The sequence below is a fragment of the Melanotaenia boesemani genome, chromosome 21, assembly GCF_017639745.1.
Source record: "Melanotaenia boesemani isolate fMelBoe1 chromosome 21, fMelBoe1.pri, whole genome shotgun sequence".
NCBI classification, from domain to species: domain Eukaryota; kingdom Metazoa; phylum Chordata; class Actinopteri; order Atheriniformes; family Melanotaeniidae; genus Melanotaenia; species Melanotaenia boesemani.
This window is the reverse complement of record NC_055702.1, coordinates 24675326-24688394: the sequence shown is the minus strand read 5'-3', so window position 1 is coordinate 24688394 and position 13069 is coordinate 24675326. Positions and strand designations below refer to the sequence as shown.

The 13069-nt window shown below is 41.1% G+C and overlaps 1 protein-coding gene across 1 annotated transcript in view; it reads right to left on the bottom strand.

The window, feature by feature from the left end:
• The window catches only part of si:ch211-176g6.2 (ras-associating and dilute domain-containing protein), a 30367-nt gene extending 17613 nt beyond the window's left edge, over nucleotides 1–12754 (bottom strand). Inside the window, exons 1-9 of the mRNA XM_041973093.1 lie at nucleotides 12662–12754; nucleotides 11048–11222; nucleotides 9328–9560; nucleotides 8078–8532; nucleotides 4199–4495; nucleotides 3718–4116; nucleotides 1942–1979; nucleotides 1633–1859; nucleotides 1171–1283 (exon numbers count right to left, since the gene is read on the bottom strand). Of these exons, the coding sequence (XP_041829027.1) occupies nucleotides 1171–1283; nucleotides 1633–1859; nucleotides 1942–1979; nucleotides 3718–4116; nucleotides 4199–4495; nucleotides 8078–8532; nucleotides 9328–9560; nucleotides 11048–11222; nucleotides 12662–12719 (1995 nt within the window). The 5' untranslated portion in view covers nucleotides 12720–12754. The remainder of the gene's footprint in view (nucleotides 1–1170; nucleotides 1284–1632; nucleotides 1860–1941; nucleotides 1980–3717; nucleotides 4117–4198; nucleotides 4496–8077; nucleotides 8533–9327; nucleotides 9561–11047; nucleotides 11223–12661) is intronic.
• Between the last annotated feature and the right edge of the window lie 315 nt (nucleotides 12755–13069).

Sequence of the window (13069 nt, the reverse complement as noted above, 5' to 3'; positions counted from 1 at the left end):
GCTATTACTCATTTGATAAAGTTCTATATTAATAAAGTTGAGTTGAATATTGTCATGAAAAATGAAATATGTGTGAAATATGCACAGCTTGGTCTTTCTGTGTGTTCATATGTTGTATGTTATGGCCCCAGGCCTTGGCCTTTGTGACTGTGTTTGGCTGCAGCCAGGTGATGGACTGGCAGTCGGGCTCTCCTCAGCAAATACCTGGCCATGCCATCACCTGTCACCGATTGGATGGCTCTGTCATCACCTACCTGTGATTGGACCAATCGTCTGATGTCCAACCGGAGCTCTGTAAAGGGGTAGTGCACCCAAAAATGTCTTTTTTGGACTGTAAACAACACACTTAATTGTGATGAAAAACACAAATACTGTTGATAAAATATGAATCTTTTTAGTTTATTTTAAAAATGGGATTTTGTGGGTAAAAAATGGCTCATACTGCTCTCTACAGCGTACAACAAGGTTATGTTTTTCATGACATAGAGAGATTATCTACGTCACGAGAAATTTTAAAAACCCAAAGCCCCTCCCTCCAGATGCAGGTAGGCGGGTCCTCGCCTTGCAGGCAGAGAAAACCACGCCCACCAACACATATGAAGGGATGTGAACTTATATGGTGTAGATCTGCTAGTTTCAGACTTCTATTCTTTCATAGAGTTTCTGATGAAATGTTCCTGCAATGGGATGGATTTGTACTTCTAACGGGTGGAAAAGTAAGACCGGACTTTATTCTTTACTTGCTGATCTTCATCTGGCGACAGACAGCAGCTCAAATCATAGCAGCAGCACCTCCTGCAGCTGCCACAACCTGCCGGGAATCTCCACAGCTTTCCAGAGCTGCTGGAGCTGCTGACAGGCAGCTAACAGCGCTAACGAACTTCCACCTCAAAGAATCTCTGTGGCATAGCTGCTTTGTAAATCTTGCTTTGCATCTTGCCAGAAAGCTGAACTGCTGTCTGTCAATCATTTCTGCCTGTGAGTTTCTGTCTTTTGTTTTCAGATTGTGTTCTTGATAATATTAATAAGAAAAAATAACCAAAGTTCACAATGATCCTGCTTCGAGTTCCAGTCTAGTGATATCAGCTAACTGGCCAACCCCCCAATAAATTGATTAACTATCTTATCTTGACCCCCTCATGAATAATTTCCAGGATATGCCACTGTTACCTTGGTAATGTAGTAGACGCATTGCTGGAAGGCGAGCATGATGACTTCCTCCAGGACAGCCATTGTCTCCTCACTGGCTGAGCGGATACAGGACAGATGAAGCTCCAGCAGCACTGCAGAAGCATACACACAAATTCATTTACAGGATATCTGTAAAATTACAGTACGTAATTTTAAAATCTGGACTGTGCTTAAAGATATTTCAGCCTGACTGATAAATCAATCAACCTGTAGTTATGCCCTATCTTTTAAATATTAACTGGGCTAAATATTGTTTGTACAAGATTATTCATGATGCAAAAAATGCATGTGATAATTTAGAAATGATGCAATTACATATCTCATGCATCAACAGTCTTTTCTGGTCATTTTAGCAACATCATCTGTTTTCTTGGGATTATGATTTAAAGTGCTGTTTAAGATAAAAATGGTCACGTGATTTATATAACCAATACCACCCACCCAAGTTTTTAACTTCCTTGCTTTCCTTATCTTCCCACTGTCCTTCCTCTTCCCGTCCCTGCTCCTTTTGGTTTTTCCACTCCAGGATAAGAGGCAACTGGTGCTGAATGAACTGCAGCAGCTCCAGACTGTTGGACATCCACACCACCAGAGGGCGCAGTCCTGAAATCAGCTCATGCAAGCTGAGAGGCTGCAGGTCTTCGGGATTTGAATCTTTACCACTGAGACTGCAAGGTGGAAAATCAACTGATAAATTAGTTTATCAAACATGTGTCATTGGTGATTGAATGAAAACAGAAAAGTGCTTACACTTCAGGCTGAACTGCAGCTAGATCCTTAGTGTGCTCCTGCAAGAGAGACAAAATTTGGATTCAATGACAACTTTAATCCAGACTCATCTCTTCCATTACAAAGGGTTATTGATTAAAAAAGTTAGGATTCAATGAGACATTTTTTCCTAATTTGCAACATGAAACTTGTCATTTATCACTTGAGAATAAATAGAAGTAACAGAAATAAAACGTTTGTAGTTGCTGGAAAACAAAGAAGTGGAACTGTGATAGAATGGTGTACCTGGTGTCCTGTTGTTTTATAGCAAATTATTTAGGTAGACGAACCCAGTAAGTTACATCTTCATCATTCATCCCAAGACTAAAGTTAAATAAACAAATAAATTATCCATATTTCTTGTTTGCTATAGTCATAAAAGAATTAACCATTATCTTATGGACACAATTTTATTATCCTTTTCCACACACAACTAACGCATGGCCACACGTAAACTGTCTCATTCCCTCATATCAGTTATCTGTGGCATTACTTAAATAACCTGGATCATTTTCATGATTTGAACGAATGGAACAAACACACTCTGGTCCACAATGAACTAAGTTGACCACCGCTTCGTGCTATATTAATTAATGAGGCAGATAAAATGCCCTGAATGAACATTTAGCTCATTTTTTACTTAATTTCAGAAAACATTATCACTGCTGGGAAGAATTAGTTTAGTGAGACAAAACCTACAACCTGGATGGTCGTTTCACATTTTGTACATTACAAACACACAAAGGTAAAAAATAAAAAATAAATAAAAAAAAAGATGTGAGTCTGAGTTCAGACATTTCAGTTCTAAGGTACAAGAAATGCAGCTTCATATTCCAGCTTTTTGACCATTCAGCTGACCAGACAAAGCAGACTGGACTTTTCCAGATATCAGTGAGACAAAACTTCCTGCTCTTTTGTCAAAGATACCTCATCTTTAAAGCAACACTTCTGAACTTTGGCAGACCCTTTTACGCTCCATAAAGACGGCTAATTCAGTATCTGTCTTCATCCTGTCTCTTCCCTGAGCTCTCTCCAGTCAATAAAATTCAGTCCGATGTTGACTCTTGACTTTTCTCTTGCTCTGTCACCTTCTCTCTTTCTTTTTATCTCTTCCTCTGCCAATGTCCTCCTTTGGTTTCTTGGTGGGCATAAGTAACAGCCATTGTGTTGATACCCAGTTGCTGGTCAGGTGACGCAGTGTTGTAAAGCAAAACACGGCGATGTGATTCAAGGCTGAAAAAATGCATTAAAGTGCAGGTTTTCAGCCTCAGGATGCTGCAGGGCGACGACGGCTCCAGGAATATGGAAAACGTCTGTTTTAAGGTTGGAAACTTATGTAATGTTGCTTTAATGCAGAAGATAAGATCCGGGTAAGATCCCTATCATGAGTACCTTATGTGCCTTGCATTCCTTGAAAGTGCCCCTAATGCCTGTCTGCAGTTATTAACAGTTTGTCACATAATTGTGGAGGCAGATAATGTTCATTATTGAGTTTAACCACGATCAGGGATGATTGTTCTGCACAAAGTATTCAAACATGACATGACACTGGAACTGAAGCCTTTGTTTATGTGTAAACATTGGTCAAAAGCATGTTTTTTTCTGGACGAACGTGAAACTTCAGTTGTGTGATGCATTGCTGTAGCAAATGTGACCAAATCTGCTAAATTTCTTGCTAAGTTATATAATGAACCATTTTCTTCTTGTGGTACAGTAAAAGCAGTACTACAATCTAATATCCCTTTTACTACAACTCACCCATATGGCACTCTGAAATCCACTCGCAATGAGCAGCAGAAGCCTGCGAAGGTCCGAGGTTTGAAGACATGCTGATGAATACTGAACACACATGCACAACAGAAAGGAAACAGTCAGTGGGGGTCTGTCTAGGAAGTTGCTTCCACTTCCCATGGCAACAATCTCCTTGACGATGTGATCTTCATCCCCAGACTCAAAATTCAGAGTCAAGCTGTGGCCTTCAGGAGACTTGAGAAATGGAGGGCTTCTGCAGTCTGAGCTGTGGAAGTCAGTGGAAGTTGAAAGGCAGTTGTTGCAGAGGATCGCATCAGTGGTGAGGCTTGTTGCTGCAGAAGGGCTGTCACTCAGGATCCATGGAGCAGCAGACAAGCTGGGCTCAGGAGGAGCACTGTTAGCTTCCTGTAACAAGAAATACGATGCTGGATTCTCGCACTTAAAAAATTAATAGATGGCAAACCTTTTAAAAGAACCCGTGTCTTACCTTACGTGTGACAGCTAAAGGATCTTTGAAAAGGAACAAGTAGTGCTGTCCCAATCCAATAACATCACCAGGGTTCAGCTGCATGTCGTGTTTCAGAACTTCTCCGTTCCTTGTGACAACAGCATCTTTATATAGGCTGAGCACGATGGACCCACCAGCACTGTGGCGATGGAAGCAGCAGTGTTTAGAAAGGATGTCGGTAGCAAAGAGATGAATGTCAGCTTTAGACCTGTCGTCACGATTTCTCTGATGGCCGATAACAATGTCTGGGGCTGCTAGCAGGTAGATGACAAAGTCCTGAACGGAGAGATAAAAGGTAAGTTACTTTATGATGACTCCAGCTGAAACAGTTCTCAAACTTTTGATGCTCTGATGATACATTCCCATAGGTGATGCTCTTATCTTTTTTTGTTGAGACTTTTCATTTACTGGAATAAATAAACCTGTATGTATTCCTTTTCTCCACTTCAACTCCAAATCCAACAATCGTGTGACCACAAAACCAACACTGAAGTTTTGTCGCTGCAAACTTACAGTCACGAGAAAAAAAGACACTCTTCTTCAGTTGTAAGATTTTATGGATCCAAACATAATGAAAAATTTACCTGATCCTGACCAGGTCTTAAAGTTAAATAAATATGACCTGTGACAAATGACTATCATTATTTATTAAACAACCACTAAGACTAAAAGTAGGAACAACTCTACAAAACTACAAACGTAGGAACTACTCTCCATGACTGAATAGCTTACAGAATGATGTTTAGCAGTGAGAACTCTAAGTGATTGTTTTCTGTATGTTGTAGGATTTTTTTGGGTCCACTCATCTTTGAAAGGTTTTTAGCGGTTTGCAGACATTCTTATATGCACAGCTCTTTTAAAGCAACACTGATTTTCTCACTTTGTCCCCCCCTAACAACGGTGAATTCAGCATCAGTCTTGCATCCAGTCTCCTCTCTGGGATCTCTCCAGCCAGTAAAAGTCAGTCAGTTGACTTTTGTCTTATCTTTTGCTCTGTCCATTTCTCTTTTTCTTTACCTCCCTTCCTCTGTTAGTTTCCTCCTGTGTTTCATTGATGAATCAGTCATAAAGTGTGTTGATATGTGTTGATATTTGGTTGTAAAGCACAACACAGCTGTTAACGTGATGCCCCCGAGCAGGAAAAAGATGTGACGTGTGGTTTCTCAGCCTCGGGATGCTGCAGTTCCAGTGCAAAATAAAAGTTAGTGTGTCATCAAAACAAGTCTGAAGCTCAGAGTTTACAAATAAAAAAGTTACGTAGTGTTGCTTTAAGTCCAACCACAGTATTTTACTAGGGTATAGTTTCTTTTTCAGTCATTTCTTGTTGTTGTAAAGTTTTTGCTCTCAGATACAGATACTTTGCATTTGCCTCTAGAACACTTTGGACTGCAGGGTGTCCAGGTCCTGTGGCTGCAAAGCACGTCCAAATTATCAGCCCAACACCACCGTGCTTGACAGTTAGTTTGAGATAATTGTGTTAATATGCTGTGTTTGGTTTGCTGGTGACTTTAGACAAAGGACATTGCTCCAGAAGTCTTGTGGTTCCAAAAAAGTCAGAGTCTTTTTTCATGAACTTTGACATTTAAGATGCTGACCGCGGCCTGGAGAGTCAGAAATTTTGTTTTTGATTATCTCAACTTCCTCTAAACATTTCACAATATGACCTTTGGTTGAACCTGCTGGGACACCCATTCCTGGAAGGATTGGCAGTTGTCTTGAATAATCCATCTTAGTGTGGAATGATGGACTTCAGATTCCTTGAAAATGGTCTTAAAACACCTCTCAGACTGATAGGAAGCAAGAGTTGCTTCTCCAAGATGACTGCTGATGTCTTTCCTCCTGGACATTTTGTTGCTCCAAACCAGCAAACATCTGTTGTACAGAGGTGTTCAGACTTGATGATGATCAGTTCATTAGGAGCATTTGCTCAACAACTTTATGTTGACCTATAAGTCATTCAGATATATAAAAGGGACCAAACTTAAGGGACTGCTGCGTTGTGTCGGCACACAACAAAAAACAAAGCAAAGAACAAAGATTTCCTAACAATAAATAGAGCTGAGGTGATTTAAGACTTTTGTACAGTAGTATGTTATCATAAGTATCATAATTGGTTTAAAACTCCACAATAAGCTTTAAGTTTTGACACTGATCCAAATTTAGAAGCTTGTCGTAGTTTTTATGGATAGTCTTGTTATTTTCAGAGTCATAAACAGTTTCAGTCCGTACAGGCAGCAAATGTGAACTATTGTTGATTTCTTTAATAAATCAATAAAACAAGGAATGTGATACTTTTTTCCATTAATGTATTGAAAGTCTCAGACAGTGAAAACTTTTTGTCACGTGGAGGGATTAGAAATACGGTCTAGGTGCAAGCCGGATTAGGCAAATAATGTTTCATTAAATCCAGCTAGACCAGGCACAATGAGCTGTGATTATCATGTTTGACACTCCTCTTGTGATGTTTCTCTTTTCCAGCTGGACAGATTTAACACACTGAGGTGAAACTAATAAATGCTCTGGATAAACTTTGTTCATTTCTCAGGAGTAGATGATTATGAAGGATCTATTGTAAAAACAGTAATGACGTACAGTCATAATCTCCTCAGTGTTTAAGAATAAGCAGTTGTCCACAGTTTTCAAACCACTGGTAATCATTCAGGAAGCAATGTCAGGGTGGTTTGTTTCTGTTTCCTGATCAGTGTTTTCATTTACCCTTTCTCTACGTACAGCTTGCTGAGCTTTGCAATATTGCTTCCCTCCACAATCACTCTGTTTTTACACTAATCAAACAGCATTTAAAAGGGTGTTTTTACAGTAAGTAAGAGCCTGATATCAATATTTTGTAAATAGATTAAATTTGCAGGCATGCACTTAAAACTGCAGGAGCTGGTAGGGGTCTGATGTACAATTCAGGTCCTCAAGTGTCACAATCCTGCAGGTCTCTCTGCTTCAACACACCTGATTCAAATTAATGGATCATTAACAGGTTTCTGTGGAACTTGACAAGCAGTTGGGGAGATCTGTTTTATTTTAACAACGTGTTTTGAAGCAGTAAAAGGTCTGCAGAACAGCATCTCTGAACACACAACACGTTCAACCTTAAAGCAGATGGGCTACAGCAGCAGAAGACCACACCGGGTGGTAAGAACAGGAAACTGAGGCTACAATTCACACAGAAGATGGAGAAACGTTGCTGGTCTAATGAGTCTCCATTTCAGCTCCACATTCAGATGCTAGGCTCAGAATCTGCTGGTAACATCATGAAAACATGGATCCATCCTGCCTTGGATCAACGCTTCAGACTGCCGGTTGTGTAATAGTACCAACGTGGCCTGGTTTAACCACCACAGCCTACCTGAGTATTGTTGTTGACCATGTCCATCCCTTTATGAACACAGTGGAGCATCTTCTGATGCTACTTCCTGCAGGATAATGCACCATGTCACAAAGCTCAGATCATCTCCAGCTGCTTTCTAGAACATGACGATAAGTTCACTGGACTCTAGTTGCCTCCACAGTCACCAGATCTCAATACAATAAGGGGCTCCAACTCAGTACTAGCAAGGTGGAATCAAATGTGTTGAAGCAGGGAAACAACTAAAACATGCAAGGCAATGGCCCTTAAGGACCTGGGCTGAAGAGACCTGGTATAATGTGTATAAGTTCTTCCTAAGACTAGAATAATAAAAAAAGAAAAACCTTCGCCAACCCAACTCTTGCAAACAATGTCTCTCTGACTACAGCCCCGAACTTTGACATATAGAAACAGGCCTAACTTGCTTTGCTAGTGTTTCTAAACTATGATTGATGATTGCTTTTCAGGGTCAGGTACAAATATGTGTTTGGATAAGATACCTGTGCAAGGTTACAGCCCTGCAGCAGCAGCAGGTATGGACAGTCATGAGGGGGGTGAATGGAGTACTGTGTGGTGTTATCGTCGCTGCTCTCCGTTTCCTCTCTTTCGGACTCCTCTCCTTCCCGCTCGCCTCTTGGCCTTGACACACAGAGGGTCTCTGTTTTGGCCCCTAACCCGCCATCCCCCTCAGAAGTAGCTGTAAGGCTGTGAATGTGATTCTGTTCTGGGGTTGTTTTGAGGCACTCGTAGCTCTGCGCTGAAGCGTGACCAAGGCTCTCACGTCGATCCTTGACACATGCATCACGATCTGTGTCATGTTTAGTGTCGGTATCTAAGAGGTCCATCTCACTTTTGCTCCTCCACAGTTTCTGGCTGCGGCCCACGGTCCTTTCTACAAGGGTAGAGGTAACTCTGGAGCGACTCTTCTGCAGCTTACGAGCCTGGGCATTGATACCTAACAGGATCATAAATAAACAAATTAGAGAGAAACGGATGGTGTTAAAACTATGTGCAAATTGAGCTGCTGTATAAATACATTAGGCACAGGGGTGATGGAATGTGGCAATAGAGCAACACCCATTTTTTCCTGAGGTAAGGTGAGATTTGTCAGTGCTTGGTCATTTGAACATGGTATGTGTATGCCAGAGTCAACAGGGAGAAGCCCCATACAGGAAGCAAAGCTCAGTGGAAAGAAAGACAGAATTCATGCACATTAAAAAATAAGTCCACCCCCCTCAGCAGGCATCCACAAGCTGACACTGATAGAAGCCTATCACATGCTGCGCCATTTATAAAAACAAAACACATAACAGGACACACACTTACACCACCACCACAGCTGTGTCAACCACAGCTGGGGCCTCCAGCAGAAATTATTGTAGCATGGACAAAAAAAGGTCCACCCAACACTTTTACAGTCCTGTGCAGTGTTTGTGTGTAGCATCTGTGGAAAGTTCTAGTATTTTTTGGTTACATCATGCTTCATAAATATGAGTGGATCAGATATTTTGTAGCTTGTAGACTTTATAACATTTAGCTGCTGAGAGTATTAAAAAAAGGGTGTGTTACATTAAATCATAGTGTCTGCAAAATTTATTTGGTTGACACTAGTAACATTTTAAAAGAGCACTAAAACTGGCTTTATTTTGTGAGTGCTTCATTTAATGGTAAAGATTTATATTTCAGGATGTGTCAGCTCCCTGATTCAAGATGTGGCCTGGAGTGACATAATCCCCACTTTAGGGCTTACCAGCAGTGATGGTGTCCTTCTCTTTGGATGTCTTTTCCTCTACCAAGCTCTTCCTTTGGATTTCAAACCGTCTTGCCAACCCCTCTCTGGGTTTCCATAGTGACTGCAGAAGGAGAGGTTTCTCGTGGTCGCCCACTACTCTGAAGCCTTCTGTTTTCCATTGATGGTTGTCAATGGAGCCAATGGTGTCACAGAGGACGTAGGACTCGGCCTCTTCCTTGCTCAGGCCATACCTTAAGCAAATAATTTATATGTTAATGGAAATAACTGTAATAAAAATACCATCACCAAACTAGAAGAGTTGTAGTGTAGCACCACTCTTCTCGACACAAAAATACAAGAACCTGGAGGTGAATGTTAGACTATCTACCCAAAGACTTGGGTTTATGGAGAACTGTTTTACTCGTGACACTGACATTTCAACTAAAACTCTGCACTGAAAGTACCCGGATGCTGCCCTAAACTCAACCAAGAATCTAGTGTGAAACAATGAACACTACGCGCACTAAACGGACCATTTTGCTGACGTAGCGGCAGAGGAGGGTGGTGTATCCTGGACAATTTTTCAGAGCTAAATAATGGCGGCCAACAACTCAGTGGTATTGGTGCAAGCAGAAGCTATTTTGTAAGTATTAAGTTATTCTGTCATAACTTTAATGTATATGGCAGCATGCTATCTTGCCTTTATCTTCATTTTCTGTGGCATGCTAACAAATGCTTGCTAAGCTACTAGCATAGCTAGCAAACCAGTAATTTATACTTTCCCATTAAGTAGACTTAAAGCAGCATCAGTAGGCAAAAATTTAAAGTTGTTTTTATTTATTTATTTATTTAAAGGTTTCAACTAATCAAATGATTGTTTATCCTCTGGTTTGGTTTCCACCAGCATCTGAGTTCCTTCATTACTCTCAATAGCTAGCAACAAATTTTTTTATCCTCTTTTAGTTGCCACACATGTAGTGTCCAGTGGGTTTTACGAGGGTGTGAGTTATTCCCTACCTTATGTTTGACATATAGTGACATATTACTGTGATAACACAAACATTAATAAGTGCAGCTTCAATATTTTTTAGAAAAATAAATGTGACTCTAGAAATTCTCAGCACCGTACCAGAAGTTATAACAGGCATTACCATGTCAAGAGTCACAGTGCTACCTCATTACTAAATATATGTTAAAGAAACATGTAACCAGACGTCACAGTTACAGTGAAATGTTTTCACTGAGGAACAAGAATAATGATCTGCTCTTTCCTACAAGCTGAATACCATTGCATTAATCATTCCATTATGTTTTTTGGCTGACACATAAGCAAAGACTGACAGTCAGAGACTGCCTCAGAGTCTGAGCCAACACTGGCCGTCTTTCACACAAATCTGTGGTTGTGGCGTTAGACCTTCTCAGAACTACTAACTGAACTGCTTGGCACACACACACACTGTCAGCACTGTACTGCAATTACAAAAAACTGCACAACGGGTCAAGTCGACTTTGTTCATCTGAAATGTATTAATCGTAGCAACGTGATCATGCTAGCCTTTCATCAACCCCCAAAGCTACACAAAACCCAGCTCTGAAACAGCTCAGACTGCTTTGATAGCACATAGGTGTACTGCAGCAGAGGAAGCATGAGGGACGTGACTCACTCTGAGCAGACACACAAGGACACACAACCACATATGGCAGGCAGGCCTGTGGAGCAGATAACACATGGTCTCACCGTTCAAGGGCCTCCTTGACAAGCTCCTTTGCGCTGGATTCTGTAGTAGCCAGGACGCTCTTATAGTGAGCACCTTCACAGATTTCATTTCCAAAGATCTTCAGGATGCCAGGGGCTGTTATTTGATTGGACAGCTCAGAAGGGTCCTCTACTTGTAGAGCATCTGCAAAGACCACTGCACACATGAGCACACATGAGCCGACATGCAAAATTGACGCAAAACCATATTTTTTCATCTGAAGACATTCAGTGGGTACAATTTTCTCTGTATATGTCTTGAGGGTGGATTAGTTTGGCAACAAACATACAATAACACAACAGTCTGCACCAACAGGAAATGATGTAAGATGCACTCTGATGGATGTTATTGTGTTGTATTTGTCTTCCCACATAAATAAAACAAGTACTGCACTTCCATAAAGTTTAGATGAGCAATCTTAGGTGGTTAAAATGGAAAACGCAGCGGTAGAAAAAGACATTTAAACTTTCTGTCTCACATTTTCCACACTGTGGCCCCTCCCTCCCTTGTTTGTCTGTGTGATGATGGCAAAATGTTAACTTATATATAGCACTGATGGCATATTGTGTTACCCTTTCCGATTTTATCCCCTCTTTCACTGTGAAATACAGCACCACACAAAAGTTTTGAGCCACTCCTTATATCTTTAAACACTATTCTCTTGACTTTCTTTATTGTCGGTGGCCTTGGGTAAGGGTTTTCAAAGGGCCCACAAAGTTTTCCTTTAGATGGTGGCTAATTTTTCAGTCCAGGCCTTGTACCTGATTATTTTCAGAGTACTGTACTGTATATTTTTGTTTAAGGGACTTAACACTGACCTATGAGTCATTTGAACAAGAAAATGCGCATGTGTGGTATATAGACACATCATTTGTTCCCATTTCTATAGTTATGTATGTACAATACCAAAGATAACAGTTTAACAGTCACAAAACACTATTTCTGTACCAACAAGGTAATTCCCAAAGCTGGAAACTTGGTATCTCTCAACATGGTGTGCAATGTGTTCTTCAAGGAAACTAGACATGTGGAGGAGAAAAGCTAAAGTGTCAGACCTAGAAAACTATCTACAGCAGATAAACAGTATCTGAAAGTGACAGGAAATAATCCAGAAAAGATGTGACGCAGGACCTGAGACATGCTTCTGGACTGATTAGAAATGATCTCCACGTAAAGTTGGCTGTCAAGAAACCATTCTTTAGGGAGGGAAACAGTGAGAAAAGGCTGAGGTATGTCACATGACACAAGACCAGGACTGAAAACCAGTGGAAACCGGTCTGATGGGGGATGGATCCTACCCAGAACCTGGACTTGAGGTCATTATTAAAGCAGTTTGGGATCGTCTGGACAGAGAACAGAACAAAAGGCAGAAACATCCAAAGAAGAGCTTTGGAAAGTCCTTAAATGAGTCTAGAGAACTGTTCATGAAGACTATTTAAAGAACTTACAAGAACGCTATTCGGCTCAGACTGTGGTGAAGAATCCATGTCGTGAATGAAAACTTTAGCAGAGTCCTGTTTAAATGCTACAACCTGTAGCATCAGCTAGCTTTATAATACCAACATGCCGGTAGAAAGTCAATGAGTGTGACATACTGCTTCCTTTCCTGGCTTGGACAGACCGTGATGACCTGAGACCTGCAGTCAGTGCCATGGAGTCTGGGGCAGGCCCACGGTGGAAGACACCTGAGAGACGGTTGGCGTGACGATGGATGCGACTCTTGCTGGGCTGTCTGACAGCCTCCCGGTCAGCTGACCTGCAGGTGGAGGAACTCCCGGTTGATGATGCCGACCTGAAGGAAGCCAGAACTAAAATGACTTAAAATCAAGCAATCAGGCACAACTATGGACAACATCAAAAAGAATATTTGACTATCTCAGAACTGATCTGAAATATACATACTTGTCTGTCCCCAGCCTCAGTCTCCTCCTCCATGCTCTCAGCTCTCTGAGCGCATAACTGAAATAATGAAGTGTTGTTCTCCCCTGAACAAGCCTCTAAGC